Source organism: Salarias fasciatus, chromosome 19 (genome assembly GCF_902148845.1).
Source record: "Salarias fasciatus chromosome 19, fSalaFa1.1, whole genome shotgun sequence".
In the NCBI taxonomy this organism is placed as follows: Eukaryota; Metazoa; Chordata; class Actinopteri; order Blenniiformes; family Blenniidae; genus Salarias; species Salarias fasciatus.
The window spans coordinates 14,521,050-14,541,809 of NC_043763.1; the positions used below are offsets into that span (position 1 = coordinate 14,521,050).

Genomic DNA, 20,760 nt, shown 5'->3' on the forward strand with positions numbered 1-20,760 from the left:
TTTGCGTCTTATTGCTTTGTTTTTTTTAAATTCAAATAAAAATGTGGCGGTAGGTAATATCTTTCTTTTCTTATCTTATCTTTTCTTCGTTCTTTCTTTTTTTTGGGCAGAGCGAACAAGATGTCTTTCATCCTATTGTTAAGGGCAGGTCAAGGATGGCTGAGCCGTAACATTTATGAGTGTCTTATCTGTATGAAACTGCAAAAGCCAATAAAGACGCAAAATGCTCAGTCAGCTGCATTGTTTGCCAAACTGCTTTGACTTTTGATCTTCCCTTTAGTGATCAGTCTAGAAGAATCCCATCTTCATGCAGAAGTTAAGAGCTTATTTAAGCTGAAATGTTGAAGAACATCATGCTCTCTCCATTACTGCCTGATAAAAAAAGTTTCAATACCATCACCATGAGGTAATTTGTCCAGTTTAGTGAAATTAAGGAACAAATTTAGAGTCGTATGATTTATTACAGTGGTGTAAAGTGATCCTGTTCAAACCTCTCACAGAAAAAAAGTCATCCATTCATCACACAGTCTGGAGTCTAAGGCTCTTTCACCTAATAGTCCTGATCTGGTGGTGCAGAAACAAATCAAAAGTACAAACCCCTCCGCCCAAAGAAACACATATTTTCAAGTATTTTGAGGACAAGGTTTTGATTTACGTTCATTCAGAGTTAACCAGAGCCGCTGTTGCCAAACCCTACAACCACAAGCCTTCACTTAAAAACTGAAAAGTCCAACAAAATGTGACAGATTCACACACTGAAAACAGTATTAAACACACGTGCACACACACACGCGAATCAAAGAACTGAACTTCACGCTCAGTTTCCGGTGCTGGTCACACTGGGAACAACGTGCAGCATTTTGTTAAACTCCCCACTAAAAAGTTTGAGCTGTTGATTTACAGATCGTAGATGTTTAACAGGAGGAGGCGTGTTAACAGCGCGAGGGACAGAATAAATCTCTCACTCAACGTGTGAGATTGTCTTTGCTGTCTGACAGATTTCCTCTCCTCGCTTTTCTTCCTCTTTCTGCTCTCCTCCCCTCGGCACCGCAGAGGCAAACTCTGGAGTGGCTCACACAGCTAATTTAAAGCCTGGAGCTCTGACTCACAGTCAGCTTCAGAGCGGTTTACTTTTGGAAAAATCCCAGATTTGCCTTTTATAAGCGACCATGGTTCACAACATGGAGATGGAAAAGCAGGAGAAGCGCTACTGCATTCGGGGTAAGCACGCAGCCATCATCTGCGCGGCCATAGTGGTCTGCGCTCTGGCGGTGGGCCTTGGGGTGGGCCTCTCCTCCACTTGTACAACCACCACCTCCACCTCCACCACCACCCCAGCTCCCCCGCCGGAGCCCACCCAGCCCCCTGCCGACAGAGGGCCCTGCGTGCCGTCCACCGACTCCAGCGGAGACTGGAAGAATTTCCGCCTGCCGGACTACGTGAAGCCGGTCCATTACGACCTGCACCTGGAGCCCGACCTGGTGACGGACATTTACACGGGAACCGTGGACATCCAGGTGGAGGTCAGCAGAAGCACCCGCTACCTGTGGCTCCACATCAGGGAGACGTTCGTCAGCGCCACTCCCAGGCTGAAGAAGGTCAACAGTAACGGGGAGCCGGTGGATCTGGCGGTGAAACGCTGTTTTGAGTACAAAGCCCAGGAGTACGTGGTGGTGGAGGCCGTGGAGGAGATGCCAGCTACCGCTTCAGGAGAGTCATACGTACTCAGTCTGGACTTCCAAGGTTCGCTCACTGGGTCTGTGGTGGGATTCTACAGAGTTGTCTACACCGAGGAGGGAGTCACCAAGTAAGTTCTCCTTTTTTTGATTCAGTGAACATCGGAACACACGAGTGTATGCACGGAGACGTGACTCATATGTTAATTCATAGCCGCTCTGTTGGGTGAATGACTCGATCTAATGTGTAGTTTGACACAGCAATAGCAGCAATATGGCTGAAATTATGATTTTGATCAATAGCATCAAAAGCTATTAGATGAATAGTCTATATGTTATTATATATATAATCCACCTGTCAGTTTTTACATTTTGTTTTGGCAAAAGTGTTTTTGGTATGACAGTCTCTGGAAATTAATTTTAACAGTGTTAACTGAATATTTTAAAAGCAAGCTGTGAGAAATGATTGAACCAAGCACAGCATTTAAGCTCCTTTAAGGAAGCTTTTCCTTAGTTTAACAGAAATAATTTTAGGTTCTGTTTTGGCTTCTATCCTGAACACCATCTTGTCAAACAAACTCACAGTAGATTCTGATAAAGATATCTGCTTAGATTGCAGAAAAAAAGAAAATCTAAAGATCCTCTCTTGTTTCACTCAAACCAGTCCTCGAACACCGTTCGCCATGTGTTCAGGCATCATATCACTGGACGAATCACTTCAGCATGAAGCTCGAATAAGATCAAGAAACTCGGCTAATAACAATAACCTGTCAATTCATTTGGTCACCAGAAAGGTTGCTGCAACCGATCACGAGCCAACGGACGCCCGCAAGTCCTTCCCCTGCTTCGACGAACCCAACAAGAAAGCGACGTACACCATCTCCATCACTCATGACGGGCACTACGAAGCTCTGTCCAACATGCCGCTGGAGGTACGGTCCGACTTCAGCTGCAAACAGACAACATAGCGGGGAACACTCTGTCCTTTGTTCTGGAAAAGTGAAACCTTCAGTGTGTTAGCTCACCAGTAGAAACAGTTCAAATTAGAGAAATCATTACAACTAAAGGAAAGAATGGGAGCAGTCCTGGCAGGAGAGGGGTGGAGGTTTTAGCGGTTTACGGTGGTCGTAAAATGTTCAAACTGCAGTGGTGTTTCAGTGGGCGTCTGGATTCCAGGGGCCTCGCGGGGCTCTCACCTCACACAGAGGATATCCCTGAGTTGACTGTGGGCTGCTGGGAACTTTCTGTGTGTGGTTCGATTGTTCTCCCTGTGAGGCTCTGGGTTTTCTCCGGGTGCTCCGATTTCTGCCCGCAGACCCAAAACATGTGTTTGAGGTTAATTGGCGAATCTAAATTGCCTGTAGGTATGTAAGTGAGTGTGTGTGAACGGACTGGCGATCCTACCAGGAACGTTCTAGAGCACCGCGGCTTCAGGATCCCATTCAGACATTTTAAAATATATATGTCAAAAAAAAAAAAAGATTCATAATTAATTATTCCTGACTCTCTCCACTGTCTTTCAATTGACAATCATTTGACTTCCTCTTTACCACAGAGTCCGACTACACAGTGACCTTTAATATCCATAAAAATTATATTATAACACAAAGTCACTCTGAGTCTACAAACAATAATAATAAAAAGTAGTTAAAAAACAGTTATTTACCTGCTAGAAAGCAATAATCCAGGAATGTGACTAATCAGATCAGCTTCTTACACGATCCGAGTCATTTAAGCAGGATTGTTTCACATTTTTGTTCTGATTTCACACAGTGACCCAACTTCCCCACTCATTGCTTTCAGACAGTTTCAGTTTATTTCGAGCAAATTCCAAACATTTCTCATTGTCAGAGCAAGCAAGCAAACAAATGAAAACCAAATGGAAAAGAAACAGGAAGTCAGGCCCAGAGCGCACGTTCTGAATACTGAAGACTGAAGAATTCAAACCTGCGCTGTGGCTGTTGTTCTGGACTGCAGTCCAACCGCCTCAGCAGAGACGTCCACATCAATCACGCTTCTGTTCTTCCTTTCCAGGGCGAACCTGAAAAACTGTCTGACAATAAGCTGAAAACCTCCTTCCAAAAGTCAGTTCCCATGAGTACTTACCTGGTATGTTTTGCGGTGCACCAGTTTGGGTTTGTGGAAAGGATATCGAAGAGAGGAATTCCGGTGAGTTCGCTGTCATGTGTCCGAAACTGAAAAAATATGCAGGCACAATCTCACAGTGTTGGATTGATACTATCTATACAGTCCATACAGAGGTGTGTGTGTGTGTGTGTGTGTGTGTGTGTGTGTGTGTGTGTGTGTGTGTGTGTGTGTGTGTGTGTGTTATTTGCAGTTGAGAATCTACGGCCAGCCAAGTCAGCTACACACAGCAGAATATGCGGCCAACACAACCCTCGTTATATTTGACTACTTTGAGGAATATTTCGCCATGAATTATTCCCTCACTAAACTGGGTACGTAAAACGGTTCATATGTTCTCACACAAACACACTTGCACACATGCATGTACTCACTGTAACAAGAACAGCAAAATAATAAAAGTGCAACAAGCACGAAATGCTTGTTATGCATGAACTGTGTGTTTCAGCAACATTCATCTAATTGTAATGACAGTTTTCTTCTGTGTGTAGACAAAGTCACATGTCGTCATCTGCTGATGAATGCAGAGACAGAAACCCTCTATTGCAGATTTGAGGGGAGCCGGTTTACCGCTGCCTGGGTTAATCAGTGTTATTGTCTATCTTTGGTCAGATAACAACATGAAACATTCTGTTCATGTGACATTCGGTCATACAAACACAGAAACAAACCAGTCATGCCGGCACTTCTTCAGGATTTGTGCCAGGTTAAACCGTTTGTGTGTGTGTGTGTGTACAACTTTTCAGCAGTGCAGTGAAACCTTGATCAGGCAATGGTGCCAGTAGACTCACTGCTCTGTCCTGTTTCAGATAAAATAGCCATCCCTGACTTTGGCACCGGAGCCATGGAGAACTGGGGCCTCATCACCTACCGGGAGACCAACCTTCTCTATGACGAGTCCCAGTCGTCCTCCAGCAACAAGCAGAGAGTGGCCAGCGTCATCGCCCACGAGCTCGTCCACCAGGTAAAGCCAGCTGACCTCAGGAAAATCATGACATGAACTGAGAACCAAACACGCCAGGGAGAAACATGAGGAGAAACAGGAAGTGTGACGACCGTACAGCGTACAGCGTATCTTGCACATGTGATCATCACGGGTGATAAATTCACAATAACAATAACTATGGTTATGATTCCAGAGTTCAGATCCAGATTTCAGGAACATTTCATGCAAACATAACAGCTGTTTCATAACGACAGCCGTCAGTCCTCTTGGACCCCAAACAGTCCATAAAGATTTATGAACTGATCAAAGCCAGAGGAATGAGAACCGCTCGGAGTTCACTTTCAATTGCTGGAGAAGATTTACAAGGCCTGTTGCCCTGCGTAATAAACTTTACACCACTGCAGCAAGTTGTTAAGATATATGTGATTATATGTGAAGGTAAATGACTCGGCAAAGTCATGCCTTTCATGTTTCTGAATGTATATTTTAGAAGAAACTGTATTCCTCCGTCCGGTCTCTTGACAATAGCAGAACGATTTGTTGTTGACATTGTTCCATGATGAGAAACCTCGACGTCTCCTTTCAGTGGTTTGGGAACATCGTCACCATGGATTGGTGGGATGACCTTTGGCTCAACGAGGGCTTTGCCAGTTTCTTTGAGTACGTCGGTGTGGAGAAAGCCGAACCAACGTGGGGCATGGTGAGTAATGCAAAGCCGCAACACACACACACACACACACACACACACACACACACACACACACACACACACACACTCACACTGCTCTCCTTTACACTCACTCTGTTTCGCTGGGTCGATACAGCGAGACATCATGATCGCGGACGACGTCCTCCCCGTCATGGTGGACGACGCCCTGGTTTCCTCTCATCCCATCATCGTGGACGTATCGACGCCGGCGGAAATCACCTCCGTGTTTGATTCCATCTCGTACAGTAAGGTAAAAACATCACCTCACAACATCAAGGGCTTTATTCGGTAGAAACAATTAAATGGAAACAAGAAATCTACTAGTGGTGTTTGATCATTCCAGGGAGCGTCCATCCTCAGGATGCTGGAGGACTGGATGGGGAAAGACAACTTCAGAGACGGCTGCAGAGTGAGTCGGATGCGCTGAACTGCTTTTGTTTATTATGAAAGTGTCCTACTGACATTTGTTTTTCCTCTTTTCTACAGAAATATTTGGTGGAGTACCACTTTAAGAACGCCAAAACTGCGAACTTCTGGGAGTCCCTCGCCAGCGTATGTACATAAGGGAAAAACGACAGTTCACTTTATCACAGAAACAACAATGACATAAGTTTTATGAAGGCAAAAGGGTAAAAATCAAATGTTATGTGTCTCGTTAAAGTTGAAATAACACAGTTATCCAGTTCATAGCTTGATGAGCTCCATTTGGAGCAATAAAACAGCTGCATCAAAGTTAAAAATTGACAGTATTCCCCTCTAGCTGGCAGACAGTTGATGAGTCAACTTAGTTTACCAGCTACTAAAATTGGTTTTAAATGTCTTATAATAAAAAAAAAAACGTGTGCAGGAAAGTGTGAGGAGAAATTCCACAGCAACTCCTCAAAAACTAAAGCCAGCATTCAATTTTGGAAACAATAATGTCTGAAAAACATAGCTGGAGTGATTAAAACAAAGGTCAAATGTCACATGATTTTATTGAGCGAAGCTCCAAGTAGGATCAAAAGTTCCCAACCTAACAACCATTATAGGTCTTGCATTTTCATAACAATTTGCTCAACTCCAGGCTCACTTTTATCCCTCACTGCAACTTGACCTCTGTTGATTTAAGTATTATTAAGCAACAAGAATATTTTCCTATGTACTGACGTTTTTTAATAAAATGTTTCTTCTCTCAGGTGAGTGGGCTGCCAGTGGCAGACGTGATGGACACCTGGACGAAACAGATGGGCTACCCGGTGCTGAGCCTGACCGTCTCAGACACTGATGCCAAACTGCAGCAGAAACGTTTCCTTTTGGACCCTAACGCTAATATCACTCTGCCGACTGTAGATCTTGGGTATGTGATGTTAAGGACGTCACTCTCTGAACTGGATGTATTATAATTTTGCTTTGCATTTTTCATAATTAACGAACAATCAGTACACCATTCCTTAATTGTTTTTTCTTTTTTTTGTGAAAAGGATGAGGTTAGAAATTGCCAAATTGCCACCCAATTATAAAATTGTACATGTATGAGCATATTTTTCACAGCAGCGTTTTGCTCTGGTGTTACAGTTACAAGTGGACCATTCCAGTTAAATGGCAGTCAGTGCCCGATAACAAGACGGGATTTGTTATGTTCGACAAGAGTGCAGCAGGTAACGGCCGAACAACAACAGCTCTGCAGTGTTTGATGCTTCTTTTGTTCTGAGACAAGAGAAAGAAGAGAGGTGAAACAATTGTAATTTGCATCTTCATTTTCAGAGATTACCGTGAGTAACTACGCACCAGCGACAGACGGCCTCCTGAAGATCAACAACGATCATATTGGATTCTACAGAGTGAACCATGAGGGCCACATGTGGAGCCTTATTAGTGAACAGCTGCAGAAGAATCACTTGGTAAACCCTGTCGAGAACATTTATTTTACTTAATTTTCTCTCATTTTCATATTTCTGATGTGTACCAGATTTATTTTGTTTATATTTGAGAATGGTTGCTAAAAGTAGGCAGGAAATATGAAAGTAATGTTACACTGTTACTGCTGCTAGAAGCAGTTCCAAATCCCAGAAAAGCCCTCATTTGAATATACGAATGTTTACATGTGACGTCCTCTTTTGTTATTCTTAGTTGACCGCTCACTTAATGCATATAAACTGAAAATAATGTATTTGTATGAGCAGGCAGGGATAGATCGGCTTGAACAGAAAAAGATTAATCGGAGCTATGTTTTTTATTCATACTGAATTTATAAGGATTAGAACACTGTAGGTAAAACAAAATCCAGTACAGCAATTTGGTCCAAAAATCCTGATTAGGATTCCTGTGGGTGTGTGACTGATAGTTTCTTGGTATGAAGGAGAGAAAGTAGGAGGTTTTCAACTAGAACTAAAAAAATACACATTCCTCTTCATGTTTTTAAATCTTGCTCTATGATTAATAACAGTGCTGACATGTTGGTTTGACTGTGATCTATTGCCTCTTTTCGATCAACAGGTGTTTGATGCGGCTGACCGCGCCAGTTTCATTGATGATGTCTTCGCTCTTTCGAGGTAAAAAAAAATCAGGCAAAGTTACGAGCATGTCAGCAGTCGCTCCATAAATCTAACCAACTATTGTCCGATTTCACTGCTCAGGGCTAATATTATCGATTATGGCAACGCTTTTAATCTGACAAAGTACCTGGCGAATGAGACCGAATACATCGTGTGGGACCGCGTGGCGTCCTCTATCAGCTATGTCCGGAACATGCTGTCCAGTAATCCTACTCTCTACCAGAAGTTCCAGGTAAGCATTTAGCTATGACACACAGCGACGGGGTGGTTAACACTCTTGACTTCCTGTTTTGAGTTTGATTCATCTCCTCATGTGTGTTTTTTTGGGGTTTCTCCCAATAAAGATGCATTTGAGGCGCATGTTCCTGTTGATCATAATGTTTTGTTACCAATACCTTTTACTAGTTACCTGTTTCCTCACCTATTTTATGTTTTATGCTTTTTTTCACCCAATTTTAGTTTCTTTTCACTCCAGTTTTTGACTGTTGCTCTTTCATTGGACGATATCTTTAACAAACGTTTGTCTTGTTAACATACAACTTGTGAAAAAAAGATATACTTGATGTTTTTCTCCAGAAACTGTTTAGAACCCATGTGGAAAAGATTTCAAAAGATCTTGGATGGGCTGATGAAGGAACACAGATACAGAGGTACAACAGCAACACTTACTAATGAGCAAATCAGATTTTTTATTGTTGAAAAAGCACTTTAGATGTTTTGCTTTGTTTTCTTGCTAATGTTCAGATAGTTAGAGTGATTATTAATGGTGAGCAGCAGCTGATGCTCCAAATTTCATTCTGTGAAAGCTTGGTCATCAAGTTTAAAAAAAAAAAATAAAAAAAGTAAGGGTCTGAGGAGGGTTTGTTCCCTGTCTCATTTGCTCTGGTCTCTGATGATGATGATGATGATGATGATGATGCAGAATGCGTTTGGCAGGTTACTCAGGGAGACTGTCCTCAGCATTGCCTGTCAGATGGATGATCAGAACGCCCTGAATGAAGCCTCCCGCCTATTCGACGACTGGATTGAAGGCAGACTGAGGTATCCTCCCTGATTTTACTTAACAGACAAGCCGTCCAGGCTACTCATGTTAACAATATTCGCTATTAGCAACTGCTACTGATTGGTGGTTAACTCTTTGGTAACGTGGCATTTATTTATCCTGTTGACCTGCAGCGATGTACCAGTGAACCTCAGACTGCTGGTTTACCGGTACGGCATGAAGAACGCAGGAACTCCAGAGAAGTGGGAAAAAATGTTCCAGAAGTACCAAGAGACTCCTTTGGCTCAGGAGAAGGACAAACTGCTCTATGGACTGGCCTCCACAGAGGACATTGAACTGCTTGATCAGTAAGCAAATGTTAAAGCCAAATCTGAGAACAGATGATGAGTGTCCATCATCTGCATTCATAACATGCTCGGCTCTGCTGCCACATTTAAAGATGTCATGAAGTGTAATTTTACCCAATACCGTAACATGAAGGCTCGTCTGTGCAACAGGCTCCTGGAGGCAACTAAAAATGAGAGCGTGGTGAGGAGTCAGGATTTGTTCACCGTGGTGCGATACGTGTCCTACAACCCAGCCGGCAAAAGCATGGCCTGGGACTGGACCACACTCAACTGGGACTTCCTGGTAGACAGGTGAGTGCGATGACGGGTTTCCGCAGAGGACACAAAGACACAAACAGGGTTTTATGAAGTTATGAACGCATCTTGCGCACGACTGTCAGTGCATAAGCACAACCTGTTTCCATTTTCAATGGTTTTCGCTTTCTTAGCTCAGGAAAGATTTGACATTATGAATGTGGGAGTTGCAGTCCATTTCCTGAACACGTCTCAGATTCTCTGGCCTCAGCTTCAGTCCCTTTGAAGCTCCTCCGACTGTCCTGAATTTCTTCTCCAGGCTGCAGCTCATTCTTACTGCTTTGATCTCTGAGAATTTGACTCTCTGGCTTTCCTTCCTCAATACGGAGATGGTCAGTGAGAGTCAAGTCAGCCGTCTGGCCTGAACCTGAAGACATTTTTTGTGGTTTATAAACTGCAGAAATAGCGATTGCTTCAAACCTGACACATTATAATGTTGTGCTGTGATTATAAATATTTCAATCAAACATCAATCAATATAAGCAGGTTTTACACAGACAGTGTGAAGACCAAGATGAGAAAAATCTACCAATGAATGCCAAAGAAAATGTTTGATTACATTTATCATTTGAGTCATTGAGATTCCTTTTTTTTTTTTTTTTTTACAGCTGTTCAACTCAGGAAGTTAAACATTCACTTTCCTCTGTACTGAGATAACATGCAATATGCTATCACCAGATAACACAAACTCAAATAAGGAAGTTGTTTCTCATGTGACAGCTCTCCAATAACATTTACTTTTTCACGCCATAAAAATCTCACGCTTGCAACACGTTCATTTGCAAGAACTTCAGTTGCAGAACTTCAGTTTTTCATCACTCAGGTGTGCACTGACGCTGTATTTTGTTTTTCATAGTGATGATTTTTCTGTTTTAACAGGTACACCATCAATGACAGGTACTTCGGCCGCCTGCTGACTCAAATCAGCACCATCTACAACACAGATGCCGAACTATGGAAGGCAAGCATTAAATTTCATTAGTCCAAAATGCTACAGCTCTGTTTCTATAGAAGTCAGATTTGCATACTGTGCTGCATCAGCTTTTTAAATAACCTCCTCAGGTTTTGGATAGTGTTTTTCCTCGAGGACGCACTGCCAATACGTTGACACTTTGTCTTTTGGCTTCTCATGCCATAATTTTCCATCCTCATTTCAGATGGAGAACTTCTTCCGGTTGACGCCTAATGCTGGTGCCGGGGAGATGCCAAGGCAGCAAGGACTGGAAACGACGAAGAACAACATCGCGTGGATCAAGAGCAACGAGGACGAGATCAAGAGTTGGCTGGAGAGCAATGTCGCTTGAGACAACGCCGAGGAAAAACACTGCAGCAGTGCGTGCATGCTGTTCCTGCAGAGAACCACAGCATCTACTGCCCCCTGAAGGAATATGGAGCAGTGTCATATTCAGAGCATACAGGGATGATTTATTTATATACTTTCTGAATACTTGATGTGAAGACGCTGCTGTTCTTGACAAATCAGCAGCCAACTTAACATCACTACTATTAGCCTTTACACTGTTCCACTGATTTCACATGAATTTTTAAAAATCTATTTTTGTAAAATGCAATAAAATTCGAGTTTGTGATTCACATGAAAAAAAAACAAAATGTATCATTGAATAATTTGTACTGAGGACCTCTTCCTGTTCGGTGCTCAGCTCATGCGCATTGTGCTTACCATAAATACACGTCTCCTTTTGTTTGTAAGAAATTGTGCACATTCAACCCAAATAAGAGTTATCTTCCCCAACATTCCCAGTTGAAAAAATATATTTTTACTGACATTATTTTTTACTCTTTCATTATTTATTTTGCCCAGCTGTAATGAAACTGTAACAAAGTTCTGCCACTTAAAAACTGCTGTTTTGAACTTTTATGTTTAATCTGGGAAAAAAATAGAAAAACTGCAATTAGTAATTTTAATGAATGACAAATATCCTGCTTTAAGTTTTTGTAAAGGTAAAGCAATGGTGCTGGGCAGAACACATGGAATGAGAAACAATGCTAAACTTGACTTTGCTTTCAGAATGAAGACCTCTAAGTAGCAGATATTCAAAACAATATATTTACCTTAAAAATACAGGAAATTGAACATTTGATCAATGTTCACTACGCAGTAAATTTAGAGTTCATAATGTCAGAGAAGTCCCCTCTGCTCCTCTCTTTATGTCTTAAAGACATTTGACACTTTTTTCGCTGGTCTACTGTTGAAGTATTAATGGTGAAATTATATAGAATTATGATAGCAGGATATAGTAGACCGGATCGGGTGGGGAGTGATTGTTGGGGTTGAACATTTTGACAATTTTTGCCATTTTCTAGTGCTATGTATTAAAAAAGTATATATATTTATTTACAATATTAAGCTTAACATTAGTGTGCAGATCCAAAAGCCGTCAAAGAAATGAACATCCATTTACACAAACTCGGTTTCTTTTTGGAAATGAGGTTGTGTAAGTAGTGAGTATTATCTGTTTTACAGAATTTGAATTGAACCAAGACTCATAGTGGATGTGAATGAATCTCATTCGTCGTGTCAGAGGAGAATTGTATCATTGCTGAAAATGACATTTTATTCTGCTTTCTATTTCTGAATACATCTTTGATTCTGAAATTGTGGTTCTAACTAATGGAATGAATTTATACATATATAATTATTCAAATATAACAAATAATACATAATATAATTGTCTTTGCTGAATTTTTGTCCCAGCATTCCTTTTTTTTTTTTGTCCAATTCCAGTGACAATAGTTATAGGAGCTGAACTGTGACCTCTGCAGTATGGCTGGAAAAACTGATGCTCTAATTTAAAGTAAATAGATAGTAAACGGTGTTACAGCTTCTCTCTCTCTCTCTCTCTCTCTCTCTCTCTCTCTCTCTCTCTCTCTCTCTCTCTCTCTCTCTCTCTCTCTCTCTCTCTCTCTCTCTCTCTCTCTCACACACACACACAAATTGGCTGAGCCTCTACTAATGTAATTTCTGGCTGATGATGTTGGTTTCACTTCAATAGCTCAACATTTTCTCAGGTGGTACGGAGTGTAAAAAAGAGAACCACTCCTTTAAATAACAGCTACGTTATGACAAACCTCATTTGAAATGGATTAAGCTTCTTATTTAAGGCTTCCCTCTGGATTTTGTCCCAGAAAAACGTTCTCTGTTGTCACCCTGCCTCAGCGATGAGGTTAGTGAAAAGAATAATTAAGAACACTTTTTAATGTGTGGAATTAGGGTGAATCAGACATACCTGCATTAACATTTTTAGTGATGAGAATGTTAGTTTTTAGGTCTAGTCTGGAATAACTTCAACATATTTTTAATAATCATTCAATCATCTCTTTTTTAAGTACAAGCTGTAATTACTCACCTGTATGGAAGATTAAATATTAATTATATAACATGATCTATATTTGTTGATACAGATGTGATACTAAAGATTTTTTTTAGAAAAATAAAATGGAGAGCTAAAGCACATTAGAACATTTATTTTTGAATATGTAGAATTGAATTCTAAATCCTGCTACAAAACACTTAATTATATATTTATATACTCGTTTGTGCCATTATTCATATTATATTTATTACACCATGGTATGAAGGATAACTCAACCCATAAGAGGATTATGGTGTAACTCATCAGTGACGAGGCTGTTTGATGCTGGAGTTTTACTGTTGTTTGAACAAATGAAACAAGTTACTAATATTCAGACTTATTAATACTTCAAAGCTGAACGTAAATGTCTTTAAAAATCCTCAGCAAAACCCAACATAAATGCAAAATTTACAGCTGTGATTTCATGACAGTTTTTGCATAACAAAGACCAAGACTTGATCCCAGACTTCAGAGGGTCATGTGTGGAGGAATTAAAGGGGCTGACACACCTCAGCTGATCTCACCTGGACAATAAAGCTCCCCATCAGGTGCAGAAATCAACTCTGCTCTCAATCTCACCTCCCGCTGATTGATTTCCAGCTACAGGCAGATTTTCTACCGACCGGTGAGGCACAGCAGAACACTAGTCGACATTTCAGCACCCGCCATAAATACCACTTCTTTCTTCTAAAATAGCAACTAATTCAAATGAGCTTTATTTATACCACACCAATTACAACAGTCTTGTCTAAGTATTTTACAGAGAAAAACCCAAAATACAAAAGACTTTAAAAAGTAATTAAAAACAAATAAAGACCGCCGTTTTTAACTGAATTAGTTTTCATATTAATCTATAAATGTAATGGTGAATTTATTTACTTAAAAACCTGTTGAAGTGACATTTCGTGCAATCACAAACAGTTGGTGCAATTAACAATATGGCCACCAGGTGTCACTGCTGCCAGTCTAAAGAGGCAAGAGTTGAAGATTCAGTTCAATTTAATGTAGCTAGATTCTGTTAAATCCATTGAAACAGCAAAAAGACAATGTTAAAAACACATTTCTTAGTTCACTTTTTTAAAAATAGATTAAAAAAAGTAATGGGTCAATACTATTCAAACTAAACACATGGCAACCAGATATTGTTTCTGTGATCTGTTAGGAGGAAATAGGGTTCAAACTATGTTGTGGGTGTAAAATATCACACAACTCTCCAGTGTCGTCCAGAGTAGCCCTTCTTTACTGAGATCCTGCACCAAAGCTGAAAGAATATGAAAGCAATGCAAATGTAAAGTGACTTGCAATGGCTGGATGATATCTCTTTACCAAGTTCACTGTCCAAATGCCTCAACTGTCTACTGCAAAACACATTTGTCGGGTTTCTCAGTTAAATCCATTTCGCTCTTTACTTTGGCCTTCAGGCTGCTCCTCCTTTGCTGCTCTGCAGCCTTCAGCTCCTTCGAGAGCCTTCGCTTCTCCTTCTTTGAGGCCCGCTTGGCCTTTCTGAACATCTTCGCTGAGTAGTGTCCTCCGCCGTTCTCCAGCACGATCCTGTCGATCTTCTCCATGAGCTGAGCCACTTGCTCCCGGTCTTTGGCCTCGTTGTTGAAGACGTGGTATCTGCAGTGGTACGTCTGGATGAGCGCTTTCAGCCTCTCGCTCTTTGAAATGAAGGTTTCGATGGTTTGCTTCTTCAGTTTGTCTCCGTGAGTGAACAGCAACAGAGAGTACTGGGCCGCCTCGTCACCAAAGGTGGTCTGGATGGTGTTGAGAGTGTTTTCTTCTTCGGTGGTAAACCTGCCGAGCCGGAGGACCACCAGGAAGATGTGAGGACCCGGTGCCGACAGAGACACGCACGTTTTGAGCTTCTTCAACACTTCCCCTTCCTCGTTGACGTTCGTGTCAAACAGGCCCGGCGTGTCGACGATGGCCACGTTCCGACCTTCGACCTCTCCCTCGGCTTTCTTGCACCTCGCGGTCCAGGACGACGGAGACAGCTCAGACTCGAAGGCTTTTCGTCCCAAGATGGTGTTTCCTGTAGCGCTTTTCCCTCCTCCTGTCTTCCCCACCATTATTATCCGGAGTTCATCCGTCACCTTCTTCTTCTTCTTCTTCTGTTTTCGAGATTCTTCTGGAAGAAAAACAACAGCAGCATATTTGGTCTTTGCTTTGATTTTATCAGTAAAGATAGTCTAGATCACTCCAAAAATGTCAACCAACCTATATTACAAGATGCACAAGCCTGCCTAATGAGGCCACTTCCTTCAAGGAATCTCCGCCGTGAAAGCGTCACGAGGTTAAAATACCAGGAACTCATCAAAATACCGTTCACATGAATAAAAGTTTCCCCGAGTAGAGTTTACCAGATGTTATCAGATGCATCCGTCGCGTGTTGCATTCACCTGAAATGTATTTAGTATGAACACAAAGTGATCCAAAGATGGATAAGCACATTGTCGCTCAGTCACCACTGCTGTACGGAAAACATGACTTATCATGTGAAGTACTTTAAGATCACGAGATCCTCTAATCACAGTGATATGTGTATTTTTTTTTAAAACCTTTTAGCTCTTTTTCTGTCATATATCCTCATTAAAATATCCTGTCCTTGCTTACAGTTTTTCATTTTGCTTGTTCTTAGACATTATACATCATTGTTAGAAGTGTAGTGAGTGTGCAAACTGATGCCAACTTTCAAGATTTTTACTGGGCATAACACAACAAAAAATCTTGAAAACATGATTTTTTTTGCATTTATTTTTTACCCGTAAACTTTAATTCCTTTGAGCAAAAACAATAAGCTGTACAAAAAGCAAAGCTTTCAGCACCAATTGAGCTTTAATGGAAATACTGCAGTATTTCTCTCATTTTATGAAATGTTTTACAGGAGAAAGTGTGCCTGGTTATTTATCACTCTGAGAATGAAATCACAGTTTGAACCAGTTACAGCTTTCACAGCTGTCAGATCACAGCTCGAACACAGAACCCGTCAGATGGTGACAGTGGTCGGTGAATTATAGCTGATTAAAAAATATCTTTAAAAAAATTCTATAAACATCCTTTGAAGCATTATTGTGTTTTTTTTTCATCATGAATTCTGGGCAGTGAGCAGAGTCAGTGTCTACTTGTGTGTTCATCATCTGTGGATAAAATAGTACATTTTTCTATCTTCCATTCAGAGAAATAAAGAACTACCCATGATTTCTATGATGTCCATTTGAATTTATTGGAAATCAACACATGCATACACACAGTTTATCAGTGCAATGCTTTTGATAAGTTGAACATTGATTAAATTCATTTATAAATGAGAAGACCGAATGAATTAAATATACATACATGCACACATAGAGTATTGTACATGAGACTCAGTTCCTTCTTACTGGTACTTGACTATGAACTGAAGAATCATTAAAAACAGCTCAAGATGAAGAAATGTCTTCTGGGAATTAAAATCATGTGCACATGCAGGTGGATAATATGCTGATATAAATAGTATGTTTGGTAATATTAACATATAAACAGTAGTTTCTAACTGGATGGCGTGTCGCCCTCACTGCACGTGGCATTTATTTGAAAGGCCCACTGTCACAGCGCCGATCGCCGCTCCGGCAGCGGCTCCCGCCGCCACTCCGATCGCCATGCCGATCGGACCTCCTGCGACGCCGATCAAGCCCCCCACGGCCGCCCCGCAGGCCGCCGCTATCGCCACCGCCGGCGCCGCGGTGAAGTCGTTTGATCTCTCGGCCCGGGTCCTGGCGGCTTGCTCGTATCTGACGTGCAGCTGGGTCTCCTCCCTGCGGTAGGTTCCCCCGGCGTACCGGGCTCTCAGCTCGTCCAGCTCCTTCTTCTTCTCTGCCTCCATCTCCTTCAGGAGTCGGTCCTTCTCCTTCAGAATGGCCGCCTCCGCTCTCATGAACATGGCGTTGGTGTAGTAGCCGCCGCCGTTGACCATCACCATGCTCTCGATCTTGTCCATGAGCTGACTGACTTGTTTGGGGTCCTTGATTTCGTTGTTGAAGACGTGGTATCTGCTGTGGCACTGCTGGATGAGAATCCTCAGCTCGGGGCTCTCTGAGATGAAGCCCTCGATGGTCTGCTGCTTCAGCTGGTCTCCGTGCGTGAACAGGACCATGGAGTAATTCGCCGCGTCCTCGCCGAAAGTGGTCTGGATCATTTTGACGGTGTCCTTCTCCTCCTGCGTGAACCTGCCCAGCTGGAGCACCACCAGGAAGGCGTGCGGCCCGGGAGCCGACAGCGAGATGCACATCTTGATCTTGTTCAGCACCTCTTCCTGCGTGAAGTTGGTGTCGAAGAGCCCCGGGGTGTCGATGACGGCCACGCTGACGCCGTCCACCTCCCCTTTGGCCTTCTGGCAGTTGGACGTGAGGGAGGACGGAGACAGCTCCGATTCGAAGGCCTCCCTCCCCAGGATGGTGTTTCCCGCTGCGCTCTTCCCCACGCCGGTCTTCCCCACCAGAACAATCCTCCTTTCGGTTTGAAGCGTGGCACCGTTGTACCCTGTCGGACAGAAATACACTGTTTCACCACTTCTTCGTTACGGGGGTGGCTGCATGTCTTCATCCGGATGAAGATAAAATCTGTTTGGTACAGGTTTCAGAGGACTGTAGAATCCATGACACGACTCGAGACTGGTTCTTTCTCTGCTGATTGAATCGTACGAGACTGTGCTTGAAAGAAAACAGGTGAAGCAGATCAACAGGTTATCCTTTTAGTCTGCGTTATCTTGTATTGTCTAACTCACTCCATTGCTCTATCACACAAGGATCGTCCTCTAATGTTATTAATGTCTGCAGAAAAGGCCCCATAAACTCCAAAATTCATCACACTATTTGAAATAGTGAAAAGCTGAAACTCTTGAAGGAAGTTGCAAACAGCAAATAAACAATCAGGAAAACAGACCCGAAGATTTACTATAAGACCGGGTGTGGTTGAATTCAGGGTTTGACGCTGTAGAGTTTCTGGGAAAGCAGCAGGTCATTATGTTTGGCTCTGGAATGTTTCACTCGTCTGTCCAGGTTTTAATGCTGCAAAACCACGTGGTGATTTTTTAATGACATTTTGTAAGACATAGAAAAGAGGAGGCAAATTACTCACTGTAATATCCCTTTGTTTTGTTTTTTTTTACGCATTTTGTTACATGATTACACTTTATGATGTAATATTTTTCAATGGAGGTAAAAACTTGACCAAAAAACTGAAATCCTTTTTTGCTCATACGTATTTGAATTAGGCTAAAAAAACAAGAACAAACAAACAAACAAAAAAAAACAAACAAAAAAAAGTTTGACTCTGAAAAAAGATTTAAATTCAATGTAAATGACTCAACATTTTTTGATCCATTATTTCCAGGACTGAGTTCTTCTGAAGAAATTGACCAAGGACAATGTTTAATCCACTCAGAATGTCATGACCAGCCTGCAGGCACCTCTATGGTTTTATGTCAGAATAAAAGTGATCTGTCCAGTTTCATTTGCTCTATATTTATCCCCATGCACATCTGAACATCCACCTTCTCATCTGATCTTCAGATTTTACTTCACTGCTTTGGTGGAAACTCAGTTAGGGTTCAGGCATGATTTCTTTCCTCTCCTTTTTTTTTTAGTTTTTTCTTTTCAATGAAACTGACTTCCAGATATGCTGGATGCCAACAACTAATCAGAAGACTCTCAATACAAATGCAGATCAAGAAGGTGGAAATGTTGTGATTTGGTATTTAACCAAGAACAGGTTAAGCAGACGTTCAGGAGGACAGGGATTCTAAAACCAAAGCAGGACACAAAAAACAAAGGCTCGACAGCAGGGGTGGGGAATCCTGGTCCTGGAGGGCTGCATTCCTTCAATGTGTCCTCATTTCAACACACCTGATAGTAAATACTGGCTCATTTTCAGGCTTTCTGCAGAGCTTCATCATGATTCATTCATTAAATTCAGGTGTTTGGTGGAGGAAGACGTTGAAAACATGCAGGACTGCAGCCCTCCAGGGATTACATCCTGCTGTAAAAGCAAAAGCCTGAAATGATAAGTTCATATATTTAACTCAGTTCAATGAATTGGTTAATAGTTAATTCAATTAACGGATGTTTATTTTGATATGTTATGTACTGGATTGTGACGCCATTTAAAATAAGAAACAAAAAACATCCTGCAAAGTTAGGAACAGTCCAATTATGAATAGATGTTTTCCCTGACATAAACCTTTTTCAAAGAATTTTCTATTAACTTTTACTTGATCAACAATCAGAACTGCTTCTTAAAGTGCATCAAAGCCAGTAGAATGCAGCAGTTATTCATAATCAAACACAGATTGAATTCACTAAGCAACACCAGATCATATTTTCCTGTAAGAAATGTCTCATTGTTGTTAACTGTTGACCAAACCAGCCAAAAACCATGCTGATATTATGACCAGTGCATTTCATGACTGAAGGAGAAGGATTGCTTCAGAACAGTTGCACCTGACAGGTAATAGGAATAAATGATGTGACAGCCTCCAGAGGAATTCACTCTATGAGCGATCACTGCTGCTTTACTGACTTCACATATTCACTGAAAATTAAAAAAGAAGAAGCAACTGTCCCTTACCTTGATACATGTATGCACTCATCCTGAAACGTAAAATCTCCACGGATCCTGTTGTGGCAGCTGCTGTTGTGCTTTGTCCAGTACTGGTTTTTCTACCTGGCGCTTTACTGTCACCGCCACATGGGCGTTCCTCTTCCTTCTGTGAAAACTAGTAGGAAGAAGAAGGGAGTTTCTTGCACTTTAAAGCCAAGAACACTTCCTCACATGGCGGATTGCATGTTCATGTTTCATGAATGGAAGTGAAGGAAACGCTACTGATGCATCGAGTCACACAGATCCAAACGTCCGTCTTTTAATAAACTATAAGGAATGTCTGATCTTCACATAGTCTGATGTTCAATTGCTTTTACCGCACTAGCAAACTGATGAGTCATGTTGTGGGGAAATCACAGCTCATCACGCAAACATGCAAGCTATGCAGAACTTGCCGGTCAGAAGTAAATCAACACCTCCGTAAACAAATGGTAATTTGGGAGGTGTAAGCTGTGTCGACATGCAAGCTCTTCATGTCAGTGTAATAACAACATATCGGTTACACAACATGTTGTGATGTTTGAAAAAGCTCATTGTGAAGTGAAATGAGCGCAACAGAAGAACAAACATTCTCAAAGTGTGAGCAAAAATTATAAAATGCTATGAATGGAACTTTAAAATGTATAATCTATGCATTATTAGTGTGTGTATGTGTGCTAGTGGCTGTGGGTCGCCCTGGTGACGTCATGTCATTTTGCAATTCATTATACGTACATTTTACATATATTTTATTTCCCATGTCCCAACTTTTTTGGACGGGTTGTAACCCTGATTTCCAGAGTGAGTTAATATTTCATTTACTAAAGTGGTTCAATGTCATAATTTAAATTTTACATATAAACATGCACTACTGTGAATAAGATTCACAAATCAATGCATGTGAGGTTTTTCTTTCATACATTTTACACATTTATCCAAAACCTTTTGGAATCTGCCTCATGAACACATCTCAATATATTCCTACTGAAATATGAATGACTTTGCATGTCCACCCTTGGTATAGAAAGTGGTTAATGTCAATTACTTTCCCTGCACAAGCATCTCTATACAGAAATGATGGATTATAATCCAGTCCAACCCAGATTTTTGTGTG

At 41.5% G+C, this 20,760-nt stretch overlaps 2 protein-coding genes across 3 annotated transcripts; one reads left to right on the forward strand and one right to left on the reverse strand.

Moving 5' to 3' along the window:
* Positions 1-1,103: 1,103 nt before the first annotated feature.
* enpep (glutamyl aminopeptidase) lies at positions 1,104-12,263 on the forward strand. The gene is made up of 20 exons (XM_030116935.1): positions 1,104-1,807; positions 2,467-2,608; positions 3,711-3,845; positions 4,015-4,135; positions 4,631-4,785; positions 5,354-5,467; positions 5,592-5,726; positions 5,820-5,885; positions 5,963-6,028; positions 6,652-6,812; positions 7,031-7,113; positions 7,220-7,356; positions 7,952-8,007; positions 8,092-8,242; positions 8,587-8,660; positions 8,947-9,051; positions 9,187-9,360; positions 9,511-9,651; positions 10,534-10,615; positions 10,812-12,263. The coding sequence occupies exons 1-20, from the start codon at positions 1,170-1,172 to the stop codon at positions 10,956-10,958; spliced, it is 2,883 nt and encodes a 960-aa protein (XP_029972795.1). The 5' UTR covers positions 1,104-1,169; the 3' UTR covers positions 10,959-12,263.
* Positions 12,264-13,304: 1,041 nt separating this feature from the next.
* LOC115407280 (GTPase IMAP family member 9-like) lies at positions 13,305-19,759 on the reverse strand. 2 transcript variants are annotated; one of them, XM_030117652.1, is made up of 2 exons: positions 19,635-19,702; positions 13,305-15,159 (listed from the first exon to the last, which is right to left on the reverse strand). In XM_030117652.1, exons 1-2 carry the CDS (start codon positions 19,654-19,656, stop codon positions 14,384-14,386), a joined length of 798 nt encoding a protein of 265 aa, XP_029973512.1. In that variant the 5' UTR covers positions 19,657-19,702; the 3' UTR covers positions 13,305-14,383. The 2 variants fall into 2 exon arrangements, with proteins under 2 accessions (XP_029973512.1, XP_029973511.1); XM_030117651.1 differs by lacking the exon at positions 13,305-15,159 and adding an exon at positions 16,209-17,549 and having other exon boundaries at positions 19,635-19,759.
* Positions 19,760-20,760: the final 1,001 nt, after the last annotated feature.

Excerpts from the sequence above, each read along its gene's own strand:
- enpep (XM_030116935.1), top strand. The coding sequence starts at position 1,170 with ATGGTTCACAACATGGAGATGGAAAAGCAGGAGAAGCGCTACTGCATT. Across the intron at positions 1,808-2,466 it reads ACCGAGGAGGGAGTCACCAA|AAAGGTTGCTGCAACCGATC; the intron begins GTAAGTTCTCCT and ends TTTGGTCACCAG. Across the intron at positions 5,727-5,819 it reads ATTCCATCTCGTACAGTAAG|GGAGCGTCCATCCTCAGGAT; the intron begins GTAAAAACATCA and ends TGATCATTCCAG.
- LOC115407280 (XM_030117651.1), bottom strand. The coding sequence starts at position 19,656 with ATGAGTGCATACATGTATCAAG. Across the intron at positions 17,550-19,634 it reads GAGTGCATACATGTATCAAG|GGTACAACGGTGCCACGCTT; the intron begins GTAAGGGACAGT and ends TCTGTCCGACAG.